General features: G+C 41.4%; 1 protein-coding gene across 9 annotated transcripts in view; it reads left to right on the top strand.

Annotated features, from left to right (window-relative positions):
* Positions 1 to 25,557, top strand: part of celf4 (CUGBP, Elav-like family member 4) — an 83,988-nt gene that overhangs the window by 19,672 nt on the left and 38,759 nt on the right. For all 9 annotated transcript variants that reach the window (XM_051416055.1, XM_051416053.1, XM_051416054.1 and 6 more), the window contains exon 2: positions 4,101 to 4,183. In XM_051416055.1, coding sequence (XP_051272015.1) covers positions 4,101 to 4,183 — 83 coding nt within the window. The remainder of the gene's footprint in view (positions 1 to 4,100; positions 4,184 to 25,557) is intronic.

The raw sequence follows: 25,557 nt of genomic DNA, 5'->3' as shown, positions 1-25,557 counted from the left end.
TTAGGGTGTCTGCAGCGGTTGAGATAAGAAGCGAGTGTAGGACACAGGGGGATGGTGTTCACAGAAGCTAGGTGATCTTATCTACTCTCTCCCTCTCCCTCTTTTACCGAGCATCCCTGGCTGTTCTGCTTTTCCTCTCTGCCGTTCTCCTCCCCCTCTTTCTTTTTGCTCCCTTGCCCTTCTTTCTCCCCCCCCCCCACGTCTCTTCTCGTCTCACACACACACACACATTCTCTCAGATCCCCTCTGCACTGCTGTTGATTTGAATTTGAAGTGATGGGAAACCAAATTGGCAGCATTGACAGCAGAAACAAACAGCTTATCTCTCTCTCCTGGGCCAATATGGGTCTTAGTCAGATACCAGAGCCGCTGCCAGCATCTGACTTGTGACAATGATGATAAATTGAACGTTTGTTGACTGTCACTTTTAGTGTGTGTGTGCATGTGAGTGTGTGTGACCGAGTTAGCATCTATGCATGCGTGCTTGTCCCCTCCATACGTGTGCAAATACACTCAGTGGTGAAACGTAACTAAATAGAAGTACTGAATTTGAACAATTTTGCAATTTTCTTCTTAGTCTCTTTTTTAAAAACTTTTTAAAGCACAATTTTGAGGTACTTTCAGATACTCTATACTTGTACTTCACTGTAATTCGAAGAAAAATATTTTCCTTTTACTCCACTACATATATTTGCCAGATATAGTTACTAGTTACTTTGAAGATTAAAAGTTTACATAGAAAGCATAACACATTGCTATAGATTAAAACAGTGACTGCCAACCAGGGGGATTTGGAGCTACCATGGGGTACATGGAAAGATTGTGAATTTAAAAAAAATTATTATTTTGTACAAATACAGTATAACTATCCATATTTGTGGTTAGAAGGAAATGAAACACATGCAGGATTACAAATTGGTATAATGCTTGAACTTATAGTCAAAATAGTCATCCCAAAATAGTCATAATAACCAGTTCTACAATAAGCTGTGTGCACAGGACATGTCCTCAACTTGAGTAAGTAGTAGCAGTTTTTTTGTATTATTAGGCATTTGCATTAACTAGATTTACTGTATTCAGTATAGAGGTGGAAGGAAATAATGGGAATAAAGAGTTCGGCATGACAACAAAGGTCCCCAGCCGGACTTGAATGACAGATGCAAGTATATGGTCAGGTTTTCCAGCAATTCCAGGATCACTGTGCTGTATAAAAACATTATATCCAGTTTTACATAATTAGCAGAGTTTAATAAGATCCGGTTTAATATAATGTCACACAAACACATTTAGAACATGAGGTGTGTTGTCAAAGCAATCACAGAAATTGTCTCCCAGAGATTGCGTTTATATACAACTCATTTATTTTCCCAATTACATTACATTACAATATTTTACAAGAAAATGTGATTGCTGCCTAGATTATAGTATGTTTCCTTGCAATGCTTTTTCACTTGTTGAAAGAGACACGTTTTTGTCAAAGTAAGGTGGTCAGGGTGGATGGTGTGTACAACGTCTGTGTTAAACCAAGACCACAACCCAAACCCTAACCAAGTGCGGTGAGTGCCTAAACATAACCCCTTAAAATGTAAAGTCTTAGTTGCTACAGGCAGGTGTTTTAATGCAAGAATGAATATTGTAGAAAAAATAATTACATTTATTGTCAGTAAATCTTGTTTATCTTGTTTTGTTCTTGTACTGATACGTTCAAGCAAAGGTTTCCTTGTTGAATTAATAGTAATAATTATTAGTAGTAGTAATTGGTAATGACTGTATTTGTAATGCAAATCCGTAGTATATAAATGTAACTTCTAGGCGACGGGGCTGGATGAAGGGATACTTGAGTTAAAGTTAAATGGACTGTACTTGTACGCCGCCTTTCTTTCCAATCACATATTTTTTACATCTCTACATGCCACATTCACCCATTTACACAGTGAATGATCATCGCAAACAGAAACAAGCATTTATCCACATTCATACACTGATGCACAGCATCAGGAGCAATTTTGGGTTCAGTTTCTCACTCACTTCGACATGCAGCAGGAGGAACCGGGGATCAAACCAACCATCTGATTGGTGGACGACTCGATCTACCTCCTGAGTTCATCCATGAATTTATCTGATAGTCAGAGCACATCAGACAAAAAAGGTTGAGAACCTCTGGATACCCAACAGTAAATAAAGTAGTTCAAATATTCACCATATCAACTACCCAGAACTATAAACTGCTGCTCATACACTATATATATACAATATATAATAACATAATGGTGACTGATTATTTTTGAGTATTATTTACATTGTGTAATGGTATGGGTGGATCTGAATACTTCTTCCATTACTGAATACACTGGATGCTGTGGTTGCCTGCACGCGAGTGAGTGTCAGGCATGTGAATCAGAGGCTCGCTTGTTTCCTGTGGGACGGTGCCTCCATGTAGCGTTAACACGACAGGCCCAGAGAGGAGGAGGAGGTAGCCAAGCTGTCAGCGGCCAGCTCCCACTTCGCCTAATGAGAGAAAGGCCCGTTAATTAAAAACACCAACAGGCAGAACTCCCCAGTGTCCCGCCATCAGGACGACCCGGGGTTAAAGATACGGAGCCAAGAGGATGGAAGGCATGCTGCTTCTACATACAGTACATGGTGCTGCCCTTAACAATAAATAGCCCCCAGTATGCAAAAAGAACAAAGCAAAGCACAACTGAGAAGAGCTAGAAGCGTTTGTGTTTGTGTTTGTGTGTATTTTTTGGGGGAGTGGTCTATGATAATTGTCTGCTTAGCCCTTGATGTTCCCAGAACAAACTGTGGTTCTTTTGTCTCTTTGTGCTCATGTTAGTTGCATGGCAGCAGGGAACAGTTTGTCAATGTCTGCGAGGAGACTTCTGAAAAATGAAAAAAATGAGTGTGAAAATGCTAGTGCGTTTTTTTCTTGCTGCTGTAATGTTTATGTCTGCCTCATTGTTCACTAAAAGACCCTCTTTCAAATGCTTCAAATGTCTGCTAATATTATCATTGTGCAAACCAAGAGTCTAATTGTCCCTTTTTTTCTTTCCCTGAATTTAATTGATTTCTTTTTTTTAAATCCAGAGCCTGAGCAAATAAGCAAAACACCTGCATATACAGTATGAAGAATATTTGCTTCAAATTTAATCGTGTCACTGCAGCGTATTGTGCAATTTTCTTTGTAAGTGTTTTATTAAACTGTCAAACACATGAATCATTAGCCTTGATCTGCAGATTGACAGTTTGTCAGCTCTCTGACAGTGGCGTGTGCCTCACTGTCAACAGGGGGTGGCGAGGGAACGGCTTACACGTTCCCCACGGCTTCTTCTTCTTCCTTGCCTCCTGCGTCTCCATCTTCCTTCCACCCCCACATGTCAGCCCAGGTGCTAACAAAACCGAGGATTGTGGGTAGTCTTGGAACATATGGAGCAGAGAGACGGAGAAATGAAGGGTGGTGGGAGGGGAGGGGAGGGGTGGTGAGAGAAAGAGAGAGAAGCTGTCAGGGAAATGTCTATCCCTGTCACAGCAGCCAGAAGAGTGCAATGGACGAATGGATAACTGCTATTTCAGACTGCCAGAGAGGAAGCTCAGTCAGATTTGATGTGTTTTGCGGGCAGAATGGATCTCGCGCAACAGAATGCACAAATCTCCAAAGCCGCAATTTTTCATCTAACTTTCATGTCTCTTTTTTTGCATCCGTATGGATTGCGTTTGTGTACGAAGGAATGTTGCATTTGTTCAGTTGCTGAAATGCTGTTCACTGTGCACAAACACACGCAGGCACACACACAAACACAAGAAAATTCCCAGTGCGGCCATGTAGACAGAGTTTCAGAGCTATGGCTGCAGGCTCACTCTGTGTGTGTGTGTGTGTGTGTGTGTGTGTGTGTGTGTGTGTGTGTGTGTGTGTGTGTTTGCGTGTGTGTGTTATGTGTGTGTCTCAGTGTGTCTCTCTGTGTGTCTGTGTGTACATGTTGTTTTTGGCTATTCGCTGGTGATTGGTGCAGCCCCCTCCCATGGCTGTCTCTCCTTCTCCATCCCCAGTTCACATAACATAATTATTTCTCTCTGTCTCTCTCTCTCTTTCTGTATTTCAGGCTGTGCCTTCCTCACCTACTGTGCCAGAGAGTCGGCCCTGAAAGCCCAGAATGCATTGCATGAGCAGAAGACCCTGCCAGGGGTAAGTCATATACAAGGAACGCCATGTCGACCCAGAAGCAAAATCTTACATAAACACATCTTGGATTCACTCAGATACACACACAAACACAGATGCTCATTTTTAACATATAATGCCTTATATTCATTTCAAATCAAAGGGGACTGACTGTCTTCGCCATGCTTGTCATGTACTGTTTATCACTGGCTGTACACCAGACATGAGCATAACCCTTCTTTCCCTTAAATATCCCCCCCCCCTTAACTGCCTCGCTCTCTCTTCACTTTGACAGTCACACACACAAACCCATAGGGAGAAACCACACACAGCATCGCATCATAGGCATACTATTTATAGTCCTTCCTCCAGTTTGTGTAAATGAGTGGTGTGTGCCTCTGTGTGTGTGTATGAGTGTGTGTGTGTGTGTGTGTGTGTGTGTGTGTGTGTGTGTGTGTGTGTGTGTGTGTGTGTGTGTGTGTGTGTGTGTGTGCATGTATCCATGTGTGGGCGAGTGTGTGAGAGATAGACGAAAAGGGATGAAAAGCGGGTGAGCGGGTGGATGTAGGCTATTTGTACATTTATGTGCACGCTCTGCATAATGCCCCCGACTGCCAACAACATGAGTGTGCATCATGAATGTACATCACGACAGCACATCTTCACGACAGATGTTCACGTGCCGTGGATGTTACCACTCACATGTACAATGCAGCTGGAAGCAACGCGTGTTCTGTCTTAATACTAAATGAGGGATTTTTGACATTGTCATTGGGTAGATATTCAGTTGTTGGTGTGTGTGTGTGTGTGTGTGTGTGTGTGTGTGTGTGTGTGTGTGTGTGTGCTTGTGTGTGTGGGATTATATGCATTGTGAGCATTTTCTTAAGTGTATACATGATTTTATGATTACATATATGTGTGCGAGTGTGTGCATGTGTGTTTCTGTAATACATTTCAGTTAGTATGTGTTTGATTGTGCACGCACCCAAATGCACACACACTCGTGCGTGTGTGTGCACACACGCGCCCACTTGTGCATGTGTGCATATGTGCGTGTTCGGAAGTTTTGATGCGTCTCTGTCAGGCCTGGCTCGGTTTGCTCTGTTCGTTTTTAATGACGCCTCCAGGGAAGCTGACAGTCGCCGTGTTGAGCGCACAGCCTTTGATGTGAGTGATTATGACATCACAGACGTGCAGCCGAGAAGAGCGGAGGAGTGGGGATCCGTGCTCTCAGTTTTTTTTTTCACTTCCCAGTGGCATATTATTCAGAAAGAAAGAGGGAGGGAGAGACAGAGACAGAGAGAGAGAGAAAGAGACGAGGAGAGATTAAATATTTGGCCAAAACCAGAATGCGATTTTGTGTTCACATAAAATGTGGTGCCGATTGATGTTTTTGCCTTTGTTGCTATTGTTTGACACGGACCAGAAGATATGGGCACAAAAACAACCTTTTTTTAAGGATTCTGTCTTAACATCTTGAGGAAAGAAACTGTATTTAGCTTTAAACCCTACATAGTAGTGCATCAACAGCAAATAAATGTAATCAGTCACTTGCAATCAACATTATTTCATAAGGAAATGCTAATTAGTAATGCCTTTGCCAGCGGAGGACAGTCTCAGGTTTGCATTTGATCGATGGTGAGAGTTAAGTAAACAAAGGTAATGCCATAGGACAGACCTAGATGCTCAACAAACCCTGAAGCAGAGCATTCAGAAAAGCAGACCAGGAGAGTGTCTTTTGTTGCTGGTGGAGGTAAAGCCAGCAAAACAGAATAAATGAGTTCATTAGAAACAGAGCGAGGACTTGGCCCTGGGAAAGGCAGTGGGACGTTTTATGGCACACGACTACACCCTCTTTCCTCCGTTTCTTCTCATTTTTTTTTCATCTACCTTCTTTTCTGCCTCCTTCCATCCTCTATCAGTCCCCCACTCACAGCCCAACACAACCAAAACCCTGCAAATGAAATCCCTTTTTTTCCCCTTAAAGCCTCTTTCCCCTTCACTTCGCGTCCTGATGCGCTTTTTATCGTCAAAGTTGCTCCCCAACCCTTACATTTAAAAAGTTTTCTGCCGTCTTTTTTCTTTCGCTGCCAGGTGAGCCGAGAGAAGAGGGGATTTAGCTTCCTAGTGGAAATGCCCTGTAAGCATGGCTGTAGGCTGTTAGTGTAGCTCAGACAAAGTACTAAGGGCTGCCTTGTGTGTATGCGTGTGTGTGTGTGTGTGTGTGTGTGTATGTATGTGTGCAACTGAGCCGATGCAGTGTCAGGAGAGACTTTGGGTAAACAAGTGACAAGCAAAAATACTGATGTTAAAGTGACACTGACATTGAACTACTCATGATAGATGACAAATTGTTTTCACATCCCTCATTCTATCACAGTGCTACAAACTTTAGGTACATAGGATTATGCTGAGAATGCGGAGAACAACTTTCTGCTAACATAATTAAATCAACTCTACAGGCACAGAAACCAGTGTTACTGCATTGTTTAAGGACATTTGAAACATTCAAGAGGTATTTATATTATAAGAAAACTCCATGGAAACATGGATTGATCATAGCAGAGACCCCCACCAAGCACAGGTGCAGGCACCCAAGGGGCCAGGAACGCGACACCTCTATTTGGAGAGACTGTTGTTAACATTGTTGGAAATCATGTTTTTTTTGCTCCTGATAGTGAGTACCTGCCAATCAGGCCTGACATTTATCCCTATCAAATGTTTGTTTATTTTATATTATTTTGTTTTATTATAAAACAGCTGCACAGTGCTTATTTCAGGTACCATGAGCCTACTCCTATATTATTTGTCCCATAGTATTTTGTATCAAATCTTTGGCAGGAATCTTTATAGGATTTAGACAGTCTCTTTATATCTACAGCATGAATACAATACTGACTTTCAGGTGAGGTTTATTCACTGCAGCACTAGAGTCATGGTAAACCTTTAAAAAGTGTCCACAAAGACATAAAGCTACTGTAAATGAGTGTCCTTTCCTGGAAATATACACAAAACACAAATGTGAACAATACAGTCACTATAAAGCAAGTTTTTACCAGTGGAAAAAGTTTTGTTTCCGTATTCGGAGTACACCACAATTGAGCAGATAAATGGGGGGGCGGTGGGATGGTTGGAGATAGTGATGTGAGACAGGCCTAAAATGGGGCGCGTCCCAAACACCAGGACCTGGCTGCCATTTTTGTGATCCCGCGCTCCAGTTTCAGACTCGTACTACAGCAAGAGGCATTAAAAAGCCTCTATTGATTCTGGCAAAAGTCCTCACGAGTGGGAGGATGTGCTTCTGTGCATGCACGTGCGTGTATGTGTGGGTCACAGGGTGGAGTTGCAGAGCTCGAGCTAGTGCAGTGTGTGTACGAACCAGAGGGTGCAAATACCCACTAGCAAATTCTTCCTAACACATATAAATACTCACACACGTTAAAAAAATATAAATAAAAAAACAGATCTGGCATCCGCTCAAACACGCCGTCAGATATACAGTATAGGCCTCACCACTACCATATGCCCCCACACAGTGCACAAAGAGAGCATGCACTCTTGAATACTTAACACCGTGTTCCAAGTTAGAAAATAACACACAGAAATACACACAAGCATGCACAGGTACAAATATACTGCTGATACTCCAAACCCGTCTCTTGTAACGGCAATACAACACTCCTCGTAAACACTTCCATTCAACAACATGATACTCTGATACTCATAGAAAGAGAGAGAGGGAGAGAAAACAGGAGAAAGTAAAAGAGAGAGGGAGGGAGCGAGAGAGAGAGAGAGAGAGAGAGAGAGAGAGAGAGAAATACGACGTCGATTGACTCGCACTGTAATAGTGAGCCAGATGAGAAAATATAGAACACTGTGAATCAATGCGTCATTTCAGAGCGCTTTCACACACACACAAACACACACATACATAATGGAGCACATATACACACAGAGTTTTCAGCCCAGGGGCAAACAAACAACAGAGAAGACGGAAAAGCAAATGAATAGCAGGAGGGAGGAAAGAGGAAGGGGTTGATGATGGCAGGTTGGAGAGTGTGGGTGGATGGAGGGAGTGGGAGGAGAGGTATAGTCGAGGTGCCTCCATAACGACTGATTTGTGTCTGTTTCTTTTTTCGCAACACCCCCACCCCCACCCCCACCCTCTCTCTCTCACAGTTGAGATAATGCCAGGGCAAGAAATCCATGGCATTGATTGGCTCCTGCGACCCAGTTTCATGGCAGCTTTTTCTCAATAAGTCGCCCTCATTGGTCGATAACTGCCAGGCTCCCCAGGTGAAGTGGGTGAAGGGGTGTCTGGAGGGGGGCGGTTGACGGTGCTCAGTTATGATTTGTTTCCCTTAAGTGTGCACAAGTACAGTAGTCCACTCCTTCTTGTAGATTTAGATTAGTGGTGCAGTGTGCAGGAGGCATAGCTGCACGTCCAAATGAATAATGCCGCAGGCCCTGGAGCTAAAACATCCCCTCCCTCTCCCCAAGCCATCACCTCATCAACTATCCTAATCACCCTTATCCAAAAGAAAACCGTTTGCCACATAACGCGCTCCAATTAATGAATCCACAGTCATTGACAGAATGCTGGAGTGATGCACAAGCAAGTTTTAGCCTAGAGCGACACTAGTACACAGCATCAATAGGGATATATGCTTCACAAAAGCACAGATTTTTGTGAACTCATATACCTAATGAGCAACTTATTTCAGTGTAGCAATGAAAAGAAAGAGCAGCAGGCATTGGTAGTAGTCAGTGTAAGAATAAACAGTATACAGTGTCCAAACCAGAGCAAAGCTTTTAAGTGAGGCAGTATGCAGCCTGAACCTGGCAGGTCATAAGCCTGCAATAAAAATTCAAATGAGTCTCTCCAACAGATGGAAGCAGAAAGACTTCCTGAAAGTAGTGTTTGTAATAAATACAGAGTTAAACACAGATTCCACTGTTTGTTGATAAACTCATAATTTTTTTGTGTTTTTTCCTCCAGCAGCCTGCAGAGCATGTTTTATTTGATCATATACAATGCAGCCCTGTCCACACACGTTTTTGTACTTTTGGTCTGGGGCTGCAGTTTATGGTTTAGACTAGGGCCCTTAATTTAATTTAATGCCACAGCATACAATATTTGAGACAACAATATAATTCTAACTATGTGACAGCAGGCCTATGCCTATTTCAACATGACAATGACTCGTGGAAGAACTTGACTATGAACAGAGCTCTGACCTCATCTGCATCCAACACCTTTGGGATGAATTGGAACGTCGACTTTGACTTCGCTAATGTTCTTGTGACTTTGTTTCGAGGATAATGCACATGCTTTTACATGACACTGGACAACAACAACAACCAAGATGAAGTACAGATAAATCAACTATCAACTCCTTATATAACAGAAATGCTCACATGAGATATGAAACCATTACATGTGGTGTTCAAGTGTCCACATACTTTTGGCCATATAGTGTCGTTTTGGTTAAATCCCTTTAAGGAGTGAAGCATGAATGGTGCCATAATTGTAACAAAGATCATTACAAGCCCACACACCATCTTTTGTCATATAAAGTCTGAATGCTCCCATTATCATTGGGCTCCAGGCCTGATGTTACAACCTCCCATTGCCAAGTGGAGTTTGAGCAGATTGTACAAATGAGAAAAAATCATCTGTCTGGAGGCAGCAGTTCACTTTAGTCCAATAAGCCAACTAATTTCAGAAGTGGTGCATGCTACCCGCTGGGCCAATAGATTGATGATCCATATGTGAAATGACACACCTTTATACAACCAAGCCATATTGCAGTGCATGCAATGTTTTGCAGTAACCCAGTTTGTGGTCTTACTGTAGTCTCATTCCCACTCTGCATTGGGACAAGTGTTGAGTCAAGTCTTGATGTGTTAATGCTCCCAGATCTGCCCCCTCCATCCAATACATACTTTTACTCTCTATAGTTTAAATCCTCCTGATTTGGCATATTTCTTGGCACCTTGGTGCCTATGAGCTCTGTGCATTGGTGTTTATGTCTGTGGTTCTTTCTTGTGTTTCTCTTAATTGTGATTTTAGCTACCTTGTCCGGTCTGCACAGCACTTTAGCACCCAACAAGAGATGTTTTTTAATGTCCTTTATAAATACATTTGACTTGACTTGACTATTATAATTTCAAACATGTATTCTCCCCTTTTAAGTAAATTCACTACAAATTGTTGCTGACAGAAAAGTCCTCAGCCAGCAGTCCTAAAAAGTGTGATGTGCTCTTAAAGGAATGGATTGAACTGTCTGAGCAATTCAAAACACCTCTGGTAAGTGCCATTATTGGGTGATCCAAATGTTTTTGTATTTGCTCTAAAAGCATGTCCCCACTTCAGAAATTTTAGAGGTGCCATAGCTCTTTTCAGCATCTCAATCTATTGCTGGCTCAAGCTACCGTCACAGTCTGAAATCAACTTGTCCTTTCCTTGAGTTTGTATTGATCCACAAAAGCATAGCGTTACAGCACACCGATGAGTCTTCATCCTTAGTAGCCCGCTCCACTGAACATTTACAAGTGTTAATGTCACTTCTGGCACCCTAGGACTCTTCCATGTACTCACTAGAATGGCAGATGACTCACTTTTAGGTAAAGAATCTGACACAAACATCTCCCTGATGCCCACATTATTGTTCAAGTGCTGAGAAATCATCCATTTAATTCTTGCATGATTGGGGTTGTTGCAGTGAACCCCAAAAGCCCTGCACTTCCGTATTGATATAAACCTGGCAGTGTCACTGGGGAAAGGACAGATGCATGGACTGCTGCAGCTGGAACTATTCCTCAAAAAAAAAAAAGCTTTAATAGGATCCTAACCAGTGTGTGCCTGGCTTCAGCCCTGGCCATGCGTATCGTTCAGTATAAGTATCTCCATAAGCTGGTTGGGATAGTCATTCTGCCATTGTCATAGTTTCAGCTCCTGCTGCTGCTGCTGCTGTATGGAGTCTGTTTGACTCCAGCTGCTTTGAGATATCCTGCCAGTTCAGTGACTTTTTTTTTAATAGTTGTATGTCACAATGCTATATCTCCTTGTCTTTTTCATGCTCTTAAGCCCCCACACACATATACACTACAGTATGTCTTTCCACAACAGTTAAGTGCAGTGTTGTTTGATGTTTTTATTGTAGCCTGCTCCGTTAATTTACCATGCACATTAAATGTTGAGGAACAGAGAATAGATAGCTGAAAACAATAAAATGCAATAAATCAGTCACACCAACAATATAATGTATCTATTAGAGTGGAGTTTTATTGATCATTGTAGAATATAATGGTCCATGCCGTATACCTTATCTTTCTGTTATGCATTAGTGTGGTTTGACTACTATGCTCTACTCCCAGCTCAGTAGTCAGTGTGGGAGAGGGCAGAAGCTTTGAAGCACCAGAGAACATTCTCATTCAGTAGTTTCATTTTCTCCTCAGGCTTTACACAACTCTTGCAGCTTTTACCATGCAGCATGAAGCCCTCCCATACATTCTGTACTCTCATCCCACCAGTCCCGCACATTCCTTCATTCAGTCCAATTGCTGGTCTGACATTGAAGTTAAATGACAATAGTTGATTATAAGCCCTTTGGTTTTATTAGAAGTCTCTTTAAGAGTTTTTATTGAATAAATGAACATTAGGTATGACTTGCTTTCCAAAATGGCTTTTAAGAATTTCAGAATAAAACTGTTTGAGGGTTTCAAACTGGTGTTAAACTTGCTTTCTAGATGAAATGGTGCTCCTTTGGTAGCAGTATTTTTAAGTGCTACTTTGGTGTAAAGCTAGATAACAAATAAATTATTTCACAATGACTGCAGAGCAAAAAAAATCACAAGCCCAGTTTGAACAAGGGCTTTTATAATGAGAACAACTAAAAGAAAAATTATTGTGTCAGTTCAAAGCAAAGGGCAATTATCATGCAATGCTTGCATTGCTGTTTTCTCTGTCTTCTTTCATCATAACCCTGATGGCAGAAACTATTCAAGGAATGTATAAGTGATTACAGAGCTAACAGTGAAGTGGAAACATATAAGGAATTATTAGAAAACGGTGAGAAGTAGCAGATTAGAGGTAGAAACAGCAGCTATTGATTTGTTGCTGGCATTGACTACGCTACTGAACGTTTTTTTAAAACTAGGACCCAGTGGTGAGCCACGCTGCAATATTAATGTTGTTTTTTTTACTTACAAAAGTTCTTATAAGGCAGAAACTAACCCCATAGTTTTCACAAAGGGATTTTACTCTTCTGTAAATATTATTCTCATGCTCAATAGTGATGTGCCAAGAAAAACCAAAACCCATTTTATTCCGTGACCTTCAGCACCTCACCTTCACTGTAGCAGTTAGAATATATAATACAGCAATTTCAATTTCTTCGTTTGGCCATATCTTCTGATATGTGCGACCGAGTGGGAAGTGTCGCTTGGAAATCTTGTTCCAGACGCCGCTGTAGCAGCTGGCGAGCTGGTGGCCGGCAGATGTGATAATGACACAACGCACCAGCTGAGGCCGGATAGCGGGCCACGACTCAGGCGGCTTTTAATAATTGATGGCAGCCAAGGCCCCGGATTGGCCAGTAATTGCATTACAGGTCACTTCTCAATAGCAATTTGTGAAAGCTGTGGTGATGTGTGCCGGGTGGCGATCAATAGGCACAGTCCAGAAAGCAGTCGTTCTCTCTCTCTCTCTCTCTCTCTCTCTCTCTCTCTCTCTCTCTCTCTCTCTCTCTCTCTCTCTGTGTGTTTATATGAAGGCGAGAAGTCTGTTTTCTTTCAGTGTTTTGTGCAAAGACAACACTGTGGGGATTCTTCTCCACAGATCAAAATACCTGACCACCTGCTATACACAGTTCAACATTTAGGATATTTTTTAGATTTTATTAAATGTATCATAGTGTGTGTATTGCCCACACTATACTTTTACTCATTAACCTCAGTTTTGAGAGCACTGCTCAGGCTGTGAAAACAGGTGTATGTCCTGCTATTATTTTATGGTTATTTATGGTTATTGGTTATTTATTTTAATTCAACTCATCAGTAGTGACTGACATATTGATCATTTGAATGTCATTTTCAGGTTAACTGCTCCTAGAGCACTTAAACTCGACCAATTATTCAGTGCAGCAGAACCAGAGATATAATCTTTTTTTCACATTCATTCTTCTCCCTTGTCAGCACCACCTACATTACCCACAATGCAACGTGACTGCCGACAGTTCAATCGGTGACTCAAGTGACATTATTTGAGTCAGTGTTGGAAAACAGCCCACAATGAGCTAGGGCAGCATAATTATGGCCAAAATGGTAATCACAATTATTTTGATCAATATTGAGATCATGATTATTTTTATCACAATTATTAGTAAGTGACATAATATTTTATCACACTAACTGTGTGTTCAGTGACATGACAGCTCCCCAAAATTGAAACAATAAAATAACCACAACATCTTGATCACCCGTAGTGTCTGGGAAACATAAATGAGTGAAAGACAGCCTTGGATTCAAGAGGTTAAACTAGCACAATAGCTCAAATTCAGCCTTGTCACAATGCACAGAGTGCTTTACTTTCCACTGTAGCGCAGACTCTGAGCCCCGTGCCCCCTCTGGTTCCCTGGCTGCATTCATTCTCATCCAAGTTATTTACTGTTCTAGCCACAGACTCCCTCCCCCTGGCACACACACATATAAACACACACACACACACACACACACACACACACACACACACACACACACACACACACACTCTACTTCTCTTTGTCTTTTCTTGGTCCCATTTTTGATATCTCACCCGCTTTGACATGTAAACTATCACTGTGTCATCTTGCTGCATCTGGTGTTCATTCTTTTTCTCTCTCCATCTCAGTCTCTGTCTCTGTCTCTCTTTCTGTCTCACTCTCTGTTTTCCTCTCCTGCTCTCTCTCCTGTGGCATGGAGAGCAGGAGAGGAGAGCGGAGGAGACAGTAGATTTTGCATGCTCTAAATACAGCCTCTACGTGTGTGGGGTGCTGTCATCAAAGGAGAGAAGGGACAGGGGATGGTTCAGTTCTTTTGTGATTGTGTGTGTGTGTGTGTGTGTGTGTGTGTGTGTGTGTGTGTGTGTGTGTGTGTGTGTGTGTGTGTGTGTTTGCATATGTGACTGAGTGTGCATTAATTCTAGCAAACATCCAAGATGCTCCCTCATCCATCTCTCTGTCTTTCCTCTCCTTCTCTTTCTCCCTCCCTCCCTCCCTCTGTCACTCTCTCTAATCCTCCATTTAGCATCATTTTGTCCGCATTGCCTTTTTTTTTGTTTTCGCCGTTATGCTCTGCCTTTGCTTGCCTGTCTGTTTTGGTGTGTCTCACCTCTCTTGCATGTGCTTGGCGGGGTGTGACAGCATTGAGAAGTCACCAAAGAGGTAAATGATGATAGGCCATCCATCATGCTTTATGGACTCTGTATGGTGCTGCCGTGGAGAGTGGCTGCACTGTGCAGTAACTCAGAACACTCTGTCCCTCCATATAACCTGGCAGGGGCTCTGCCGCTTGCCTCGCCTCTGCTGGGTGAGTGTTTATGTGTGTGAGACACAGGAAGAGTGTTGCTCTGACTCACCCACTTAAGTGTTTCTCTGTGTGTGTTTGTAATTCAATGTGTGTGTGTGTGTGTGTGTGAGTGAGTGAGTGGGGAAACAGAAAAAGTGTTTGTCCACACTGCCATATATTGTGCAACAAGCTTTCATTATGCCCTGATATGCCACTGCTAGGAGTATCAACTCTGACCAGGAGACATAACATGTTCTGTGTGTGTGTGTGTGTGTGTGTGTGTGTGTGTGTGTGTGTGTGTGTGTGTGTGAGAGAGAGAGAGAGAGAGAGAGAGAGAGAGAGAGAGAGAGAGTGTAATACAGAGTGAGAGAGAGTGGTGTGTTTGTGAGAAGCAACACTGGGAAATTGTTTGTGTATGTCACTTTTTTAATTATATTAATGAAATACAGAGGTGCTGTGTCTTTCTTATAGAATAAACAAAAAGTCTATCTTCATACACACACTACACAGTATTACATTAAATGTAACTGTAATCAAATGTAATGTATCTAACGTTACATTGATCAATGTAATCATCTCTCCTATCCATACTGGCCATTTAGTGATACCTTCCTAACAAGATTACACTATAAAGGTTTTTGAACTGAATGTAAAGCAGCACCATTGCATATGAAGGCAATGCAAAGACACGATCGCCAAATTGCAAACGTGTCTGTCTGAGTTGAAATTGTTTCAACGTAAAGCAGCGACAAGGAACTTTTTTTTCCTTTTGTGTTGATTTCTGGTTGCATGTAGGTACCCACACACAGCAAACCCGCACACAGGTTGATTAAAGCCTCAAATTAGCTTCAGAGTAGCAAGGACTGTGGATCTTGCCTCATATATTGTTACAGTGCAGTCTTGTCAGGAAAGAACCAATAATTCTCTCAACAAACATATGGCATGTGAGTAAAGAAAAAAAAATCTGAACATGTCCTTTAAGTGCATTAATGTTATTTACACAGCAACAATTGTAGCCTACCAGCTGGCTTACAACCATCTAAAATCCTTACCTCCTTCTCACTCTCTTAAAGCCTCTCTTGCCACCTTTTCACTTTCTATCCATCCCCCCTCTCCACGCCATCCCTCTCTTCCATAACCCCCTCCCACTGGTGAACCCTTTCACACTTTTCTTTTGTCACCTTTCCACATGGAAGAACAATTTCTCTGAAGTAGTTCGGTCTCTCTCTCTCTCTCTCTCTCTCTCTCTCTCTCTCTCTCTCTCCTCGCTCTCTCTCCGCCTTCCTCTCCCAAACTTCCTCTCCTCGCTACCACTCTCTTGCATCCAGAGGGAATCACACTGTCTGAACCAAATGTGCCACAAACTTGTCAGATGATGTTTGTTTTCCACCCAAGTCCCGTACCTCTTTTTCAGCGTGCGTGTGTTTTAACTCTGTCTACATATTTGACAAAGTGCTGTGACATGCAATGCACTCGCACATCAACAGAATGAAAATTTGCAGCGTCATTATTGAAATAGGAATCTGCAGAGGAGGGAAAAGAGCGGCGGCCAGACTATGTCACAAGGTTTGTGTGATAATAAGGTTTGTATGTTCAGACAGCTTGTTAGCATATTTGTGAAGACTATAAGTAAACAACCTTTCCACTGAGGCTCCCCAGAAACTTTGAATAAAGGATATTTTGCTGAAAACCAAAGGTGTTTAAGGGACTGAACAGCTGCGTTCTTGCCACCAAAAACTGTAACAGAACTCCACTGAGAAACAAACACCCTATCTAAGACACACACACACACACACACACACACACACACACACACACACACACACACACACACACACACACACACTTTATTTGCCTCCTTAAATAACTACTGTGTACAGACTGGCTCACAGAGAGATTTAACATGTCATTTGGGGTCTTACTCCTGTAGATTTTATGGAAGTCGGAAGGGTTAGCAAAACTAGAATTGACTGAGAGATAAAGAAGAATAACATCATCATTTCATCAACTTCAGTGATCCAGTTGTTGTGATCAACCAATGCTATGCAAAGCTAAAACCTTGGAGGTAGGGAGAAAGTGGCTTTCCAAAGGCAGTTTTAGGCACAGTCAAGGGCTCCTGTGTGTTAGAGTATTTTCAGATAACTGATCAATGAGATCAGAAGAACAGTAGGGCAAAAGAAACTAGGCAAGAAGGACAGTTAGAAGGGTAAGTCTGCCGAGGAGCATTGTAACTCACCTCTGGCAATCCCACACTGTAAATACACCTCTAAAACTCATCCCAAACTTTGGCAAGACGTGGCACCTGCACCAGCATCCTTTATGAATGTCACACCCTGTGAGAGGAAAATGATTACGTTGCAAAGAAGACAGGGGGGCGGAACAGGAGGGGGTGGGAGAAAAAGAGAGAAGAAAAATCACTTTGATGGATTATGCCCCTCGTGGGACAACCTTGTAACGTTTTTGGACAGGATTCTAACTTGCCCAGATTCTCTGTTACAGTGAAGATTCCCTGTTTTTCTTCCATCTCCTTTTGTCATCCCAGACGTGCGCTGGCTGTGACAACTGCGCCAGCGCTGATACCTAATGATATCGCTTGCAGGAACTAATTACTACCAGTGATTAAGAGAGGAGACGTGGCTTCTACCACACATGCTGTCTTTGGGTGGGGGAGCTTTTTAATTGCCTTTGCCAAATAAATGATGGCCAAAGATGCATGGACCCGGGCTTCTTAATGGAGTCTTAGTGCTTGGTGGCAAAGAGCGAAGACTTCAGGGCCATTGGCACTCCCTGCACACAGATGGTGCCGCCTGTTCATGACCGGCGCCTGTTGTTGATCGGTGCGTTAAGGGCACCTGTGAAATTAAACAGACAAATTAATTCCCCACCGGCTGCAAAACAGAATATTAGCATTTTATGAAAGATGGCTAAACTGAGGCACGCATTAACTGCTTTTAATGCTAAAGGGCAAAGCATTTTGAGATAGTTAGTCAGAGGTTTGGGCCTGTAAAGTTACTCAAGGAAGCAAAGATAAGGTTGTAGCATCCGTGTGTTCTCAGCTGCGTGTTGGAGATGTGGTGCTTGTGCAGTTTTGTTAGCCCTTAAGCACATCTAGACCTAATTAACAATCATGTTCCACAGCAAGGTTGTCTTTGGCAAGGATCCAGTCCAACCAATAATTCATTTACCGAACAGTAACACATCTTCCTGGGCAGTAAAGGACTTAAAAGTTCGACATGGCTCTTGCAGGAGCACTTAGTGGTAAGCTACCTAGTGTATATTTTCTCCTTTAATGGCTGCCATGAATAGTCCTCTCTGCACACTAATAATTAAAATGTCTGCTTCTTCACCTCAGTCTGTTTTTAAACTCTAATCTCTAAGATTCCTGTTTATCTTTTTATTGATTTTGGGGACACCTTTGGTAGTGGGAAGTCATTGCTTTTATGTGCTTGCACTGCATCTTCCAGTTATCCTTTTGAAACTGTGTCACCAGTACTCTGAATGGGTTTACAGCAGCTCCCTTAATCTCAACATGAAATGAACTTCTGACACGAGTGAGGCAAACACAAAGACAGAATTTAAGATGGCGTGAAAAGAGCGACCACGTCCACAGAGACAGTAATATCATGATGTGTCTACACTGCATTACTGTAATACATTAAACATGATGACATGATAACTATTTCATGATGCTATTTCAGCAGACATGTTACAGTAGCCTCACATACTTAACCAATAATAACATGCTATCATCTAATGGCATCTGCTGCTTAGGAAGTTTGCCACTGGTCCTACTGTACATTAGCACTTAGAAATACATCTAAATAACTGCATCTCAAACTAGGCACTTATCCAAAATAATAATATAAGTCAATGTGGACTGCAGCTAATAAATGACAGTTCAGTCAGTCCAAGAGGAAAATATCTGCATCACTCAGTCACCAGTTAAATTTTTTCATCATCTTGGAATGGCAGTGCTGATGTTGACTCTTCCTTAAACTCAAAGACAGCTTGCTTTTTGACTCCCTCTGAGCGAATAATGTTTTTCTATACTTCAAGTGTGGGCTTGTGCAGATGGCCCTCTGTTCTTCATTCCCTCAGCCATGGTTACTGCCTCTGCTCATACTAACTACACAGTTGTTCTTTTATTTGTGCCATCACTAACAGCACGCCAGAGGATTTTTACCAGGAAACAGCTACTCACCCAAGGCTGGCTATTGTAAAATGCTGCAAAGGCTGTCTGTTAGTTAGGTGCAATTTAAAACTATAACTACTGTGCAGTTCAGCATCCTGCTACCACACCAATGTTTAACCCTCCATCTGAGCCACAGTGAAGGAGGATGGGTAACATAGATCATTCACAGATGTACATTCTTCATCGATGCCTCTGCTTCAATGTGCTTAGTAAGCAAATTGGAAAAACAGAACTGATGATGAGGGACCAAATTTTTTTTCTTAATTGAATATTTTCATCTTATTATTATAATCAGTCACATCTGGTAGATGGAAGTCTGAGCATTATTAAGCTTTGTGTCTCCCAGATTTTGCTCTTCTATCCAACATTGTCTTTAGAGTTTCTGGCAGGACTTTGATATAAAAATCCTTTTGTTGTGAGCTGTGTGCAGGCAGTTGTACTGGTGAATCAATAGTAATTTAACAGTGAGTTATAGCTGTATATATGCTCATACTGGACAGTGTGAGCCCAGTATGATCCTGGTGTGTTTACTCAATGAGTGCTGAGTCAACAATAATGACACAGCATTTCTTTTCTTTCTTGTTCTCCCCCTCACTGTCTCCCTCTCTCCCTCTTTGGGATTTCTCTGTTATTTTTCTTCTCTTGATCTCATTACATCATGACTTAAGGGCTGTATTCATTAAAGTTTAAAAGTACAATGCACTCCAAAGTCACTTGCGGTGAATAACGCAGACCCTGTTAGTCTGTCTGAAGCTGCTCACTCTCTCCATCTCCATGTCCTCACTCCTTCCTCCTCTTTTTGTTTTTCCGTGCAATGCTAAGGATCCGTGAATGCTAGTTTCTTTCATTTGCTATGCCTCTTTTTCACCAATGAGGCAGACCACTGAGAAAATCTGCAGACGCTTGTAGAAGCATGATTTCAACAGAGCCCAGATGTCGGGGCTGGCAGTTGACTCTTGATGACAATGCTCCTGTTTTAATTAAACAATGGGAAAGTTGCTTTTCATTTCCCTGTGTAAGCTGTACTGACAGAGCCTGTTTACACCTGGTATTAGACTGCGTCCTGGGCAGTGATGGGAATAACGGCGTTATAAATATATATATATATATATATATTTATAATGCGGCGCGTTACTATAATTGAAGCTGTTTTCTTCATCAGACCAACTAGATCTCTGAGCCGAGAGGCAAAGACTTTTTTTTTTACTGTTCTTCCTTGGTTAGTGGGCAGTGCACGAGACAAGTGCATAAATGCTGACGATTGAGGCTGAGGAAAATTTCATGGTAAGCCAATCAGAGGTAGAGTTGGGCGGGTGTTCGAAAGCACGCATAGTCGGACACAACACTACAAGCGAGTCAGTCAACGAGAGACAGGTATGGCGAGTTGTGTTGCATCTTATTACATTCGCACTAAAAAGAGTGTATATTTTTTTAATACATTTTTGGTACATTGCTTAAAGAGCATAATTTAATTTAGATTTATTTGTTGGCTGGCTGCAGCCTCTTGAAGTGAGATTGTCAATGGCCAGAGAAAGAGATGCATTTTTTATTTCTTATGTATTACCTGTTTATATTTGGATTCCTTAGTTTTGCTATACATTGTACTTTTCAGTTTGATTGAAAGCACCTCATATTGTTACACTGTTCTACTTTTTCGAGGAAGAAAATACATGAGGTACAGTATACCAATTGTCTGAAGTTTTTTTTGTTTTATTTGCACTACAAAGAGCGTAAATATTTGTCATTTATTTTTGGTATAGTGCTTAACAAGCATAATTTAATTTTGCCCAGTTGTGGCCTGTTGAGGGGCAATAAATATCAAAAGTTCCAAAACATCTATTGTGTTATTTGTATCGATCCACTATATAAACATAATATCTACATACATGGCATTTGATTGGGGGCTAGTCTCACTTTGTCCCACAGCAACATTAAAATAGTTTAGATTTGTGTACATTGTTTCTGTTAATAATGTATTGTATTAAGTGTCCATCTCATTATAATATTCAGATTTATCATAAATAATTGAACACGCACATGTATTTTGAGTTCCGTTAAAGAGGGGTGGAGGTGGGGTCACATTTGAGCATTTAAAAATTTACTTGAAAGTAACGCAATAGTTACTTTCTAAAGTAACTATTTACTTTTATCATTTGTAACTGAGTAACTAATTTAGTTACTTTTTGGAAGAAGTAACTAGTAACTGTAACTAATTACTTTTTTAAAGTAACTTGCCCAACACTGGTCCTGGGTGATCCGATCACAAGTGGACAGTTCTGAACACTCAAACCACTTGCCGCGGTGGTCTGGGACACATATGAACACGTCTTTTGTAGTGTTAACTACTACTCAGCTGACATCCTGTAAGTACACACGAAACATGCTGTATATTTGGTTCACTGTAATGCAGATTACATGCTTTGGCTCTTTTACTTGACAAGATAAGCAGCAGAACACACTGTCTGTTTCAGTTGGTTTGACCCCTGAACTAGTAACCGCAATATCCCGAGACTCCCTTTAAAAAATCACACAATTATAGGGAGATATTGAGTGAGGAGAAATTTCATAAACTTTGTGAAACGCTGTCTACGACAGATTGTTCATTATTTGGGTCATTTTTGGAATCGTTACAAATTTCCCAGCATGTTGGCTAGACGGCAGTACAACCTCCTCTACTGCCGTCCATGGTGAGTGACTCTTGGGTTTGAGCCTGTCAGGAGTACGGTGGCAGGAGATACGCTTTGTGGTGTGAGGAGGACATACACTTTCACATTCCCTGCCATTAATGCCTTTCTTTGTCATCTGTGAGGTGAAGATTTCAACACAGTCAAAAAAAGTGTGTACTACTCATAAAGTTCAGTTATAAAATGCAACGTCTCTCCTACAAGGTTGCTGACAACGCAGGTAAAAGCGACAGGCTAGTGAGCCACTGAGCTGAAAAGAAGGACAGTAATAATGGACACTGACAAAATGTCCATTATTGACAACATATTGAGTAGGGGACAGCCCTGTAAAGGTGTTTATTTGCATATAGAGCGGAGAAATAAGATCTGATTACATGTGGTCATTCGAGACGCATGTGGAGACGCATTCTAATGCCAGGTGTTAACTGAGGTACTTAAAGCTGTCCACTTGTGATGGGATCACCCAAGAAGCAGGTTATTACCAGGTATAAACAGTGTCACAGTTTTTTTATATGTTGTACGAAATGTCTCTTTGATTGTTCTTTTTTAATACCTTGGGCCTGAGCAAATAATTATTTTACCCCTCAAATGACAAACTTGACTCATCCAATGTGGTTGGCTTTCAAAGATAAACTTACATAACAAGGCCTTGGGAGCAAAAAGATTGTAAATAAATCTCTTTAAAGAGGTACTGAAAACTAAATCCTATTACTATACTGTGATGAAACACGTCAATGCTGGTGTTAATATTGACATTCTTACCAAATGTGTTGCATTACATGTGTTGAAAATAGCTCAACACACCATATACTGCTTTAAATCACCCTGAACCTTGCCAGGTCAATGTTGACATAGACCATTTGGGACTATTTAACGTCATGACATTTATATTTTAATAAAGAGTATTAATGCCCTCTAATTAAAGGGAGGGTAGCCCACATACCCAAGCATCTGCTTAGAGTGAGAGTCTGCGCTCATTTTCAATTGTATGAAGATCGAGACACATCATTCACAGAAGTTTATGCTAGTTTTCGTTAACCCTCTACTTGGTATTTTTCTAGTTTAGCACAATGGTTCAGACGTGTGCTTTAGAGGGCTTTAGAAGCACCACCAGACATTCTTTCCCTTGATGATGATCCCACGCACTGACACTCTCCCCACAGACACACACACACACACACATACCACACAGTTAGCCTCTCTGAGTTGTTAGTTACAACACAGGTACAACACAGAAACTTTTACAAACGCCTGTGAGTGTGCCTCTAATAACTGTAAAAACTCCAGCAGATTCTCTGTGTTTTCAGTGCAGCCAGTCTGACAGCAGTTGCTCATAGATCGTTAGCTCTGACCACCCGCTCGCTGTTTCTGCTGCACTGCTGTGACCAGTCTGTCAATCACACTGGTCAGTGTCAAGGCCATGTCCCCTAAAGTGGCTGTCCTTTGCAGGTCTGTAAGATGCATTTTTTAAATTTGCTGAGAAGAGGAACTAGCAGAATTGTATTTAAACTTTAAATGGAGACTGACAGAGTACCTGGCTGTGTGTGGTCACAACTGGTGATCTAGCTGAGTCTGACAATCTTATTCTCATCTCCTCTGTTATTCTGCATTGCTTAAACTTAGACATTTTGGATTATTTTCAAATTCTTTAAGAACTGATTATGTCTGTTTTCTATTGTAATGAGGGGCTGTATGATTCTTGATGATTTTCATTTATCTTTTAAAATCATTTTATGAAGGCACAAAAGTATCCATTTCGTGACTCTGCCTTTCTTTGTCTCCATAACTGTCATAGGGATAGGTATGTCTTACTAAGCATTAACAACTGTCTGGCAACTGATATTCACCTAATTAAATTCAGAGACTATTTGGCCTGTATGTTTTTTTGTTTCTTTCAACTCTTTCAGTTTTTCTAAAAACTGTGGAAAAAGTTCTGTCCAATTATGTGGCGTCAACTGTCAGCATTTGGAGAACAGACAGACACACACGTATCTAGTTATTAATCAATGGATGTCATCTTTGGGGAACACAAAATGCGTGTGGTTATGAATTATTGATATGATCCTGGAGATAACAGTTGCGCTCTAATTGCATGTCATCATTACCAGGTTGAAGCCATGTCTCCATGTCCCCTTAATGTGATTACACATTCATAATTGTGCTGTTATTAGCCTAGTTTATTATTCACAACAGCAAAGCCCACTAATTGGCATGGGTCCACAGCATGTTGTCACTCATTCTCTTCATTAAAGGTATGTTTTGGTTTTATATTGTCCTTTTTCTTTTTACTTGTCAATGTATGGCTGTTTTCTGTCTGGCTGAGGACTTGAATATTTGGTAGAAATGGATTTTGAATCATGAAAACACGCATGGTGGTGTTTATTCAGATAGATGGTCTGTACTCAGCACAGCACTCCAAACATGACAGCATGACAAAGGTATGTTTAAAAGTAACTGCAGTAATTCTATACATTGTTCTGTGGATATTATGCCCCCTTAAAAATATTGATGGCTACTCACAGTGACCACTAGGACAAAAACTTGTACACAAAAATTAAAAAATGTTATCAACAGATTGGTATGAAATTTGTTGAGGACATTTGTGTCAACTTTACACATAAGATATTTTGTAATTCAATGGGCAGCGTGCCAAGCAATCTGCTGGGCCCATTCATGCTGACAAGGGGGATAAACCCTGTTGATTTTAATGACCCCATGGCCTTTCCTCCACCACTCTCATGATAAACATGATAACCCATTTAGTTCCACTACTGGTCCCTTTGAATCCCACAGTGACACCACATGACATGCATTAAAACACCTGCACCTACTATTTAAGTCCACACACGGGTCACATCTTGACGCTGGTTGATATGTGTACCCCTTCAGAAAAATGTTATCATAATTAGTCCCTGGGTTCGTACATCATGGCTACAGTAGCCTGACTACATCCTCTCTCTGTATGACATGTCAAGACATTCCTCGAAGAAGAGTGATAGCATCAGTCATTTCAGCAAGTGCCCTAAAACGACATATGTTCATATTCAAGTGGCAAAGCCCTGTAGCAGCTGTGTGACAGGGGCAGCAGAGGAAGTCAGGTGATATTATTGTAGAGCGACAAAGTCCACATTGAGAGGAGGTCAGGCTGGATGGATCGGATAAACACTGGACTTTAACAAGGTAGAACACTGTTTGTTTCTTGTCTATGACATTTTTTTCTAAAACCTGACCATGATTGTTCTATTACCATAAAACCACAATGTTTCCTTAGCCTTAACAAAGTACTTTTTGTAACTCAAAACATGATCATTCCAAGACATTTTTGTGTCTAACCCTAACCAAACCTCAACCATAATGTTGTCACATTATAAAACAGATGTAAATTCTCTGTTTTCTCTGTCATCCTGCCAATAGGGGCAGTCAGATCAGAAAATGCTTTTATGTGACCTTAGGAGAACTTGTTGGACCTGTCTAGTGTGTGCTACAGGCTTAAAATTGATGCAGCACTCTGTGACGTGACACTGATGCTGATGTCAACATGTTTTTTCTTTGGTTTAACACTTTCATATTGTGGGGTGTAATTGTCATTGCCTCTATGGTGCCAGCAAGGCTTTAGATTGTATTCTTCTCACTTTCTGTTGTGAAATGAGGATGCAGATATATTATTTCTAGGCGCCATTTTCACTACTTTGGTTTCTCTGGAGCGGGTACTCCGCAGTCTCAAGGGAGTCGCTTTGCTATTATTTTCATATATTATAGTAATCCCATTCCCCTCGCTCTTCCACAGTCTTTAATTCCTTTTTGTCTCCATCAGGCCTTGCTCGTTTTCTCTACTGAAGATGTCCTCATCCTTAGCTCTCTTACGTCGCTCAGAACCCCCTCCAGCTCCTCCCTCTATCTCCATCTTTCCCTCTCTCTCTGGCTCACTAACCACCCACCCTTCCACCCTCCTCGCCATATCTCCCCACCTTTCC

The sequence above is a fragment of the Dicentrarchus labrax genome, unplaced genomic scaffold (genome assembly GCF_905237075.1).
Source record: "Dicentrarchus labrax unplaced genomic scaffold, dlabrax2021, whole genome shotgun sequence".
Classification (NCBI taxonomy): Eukaryota; Metazoa; Chordata; class Actinopteri; family Moronidae; genus Dicentrarchus; species Dicentrarchus labrax.
The sequence above is the reverse complement of the archived record's forward strand: the minus strand, read 5'-3'. Positions and strand labels throughout refer to the sequence as shown.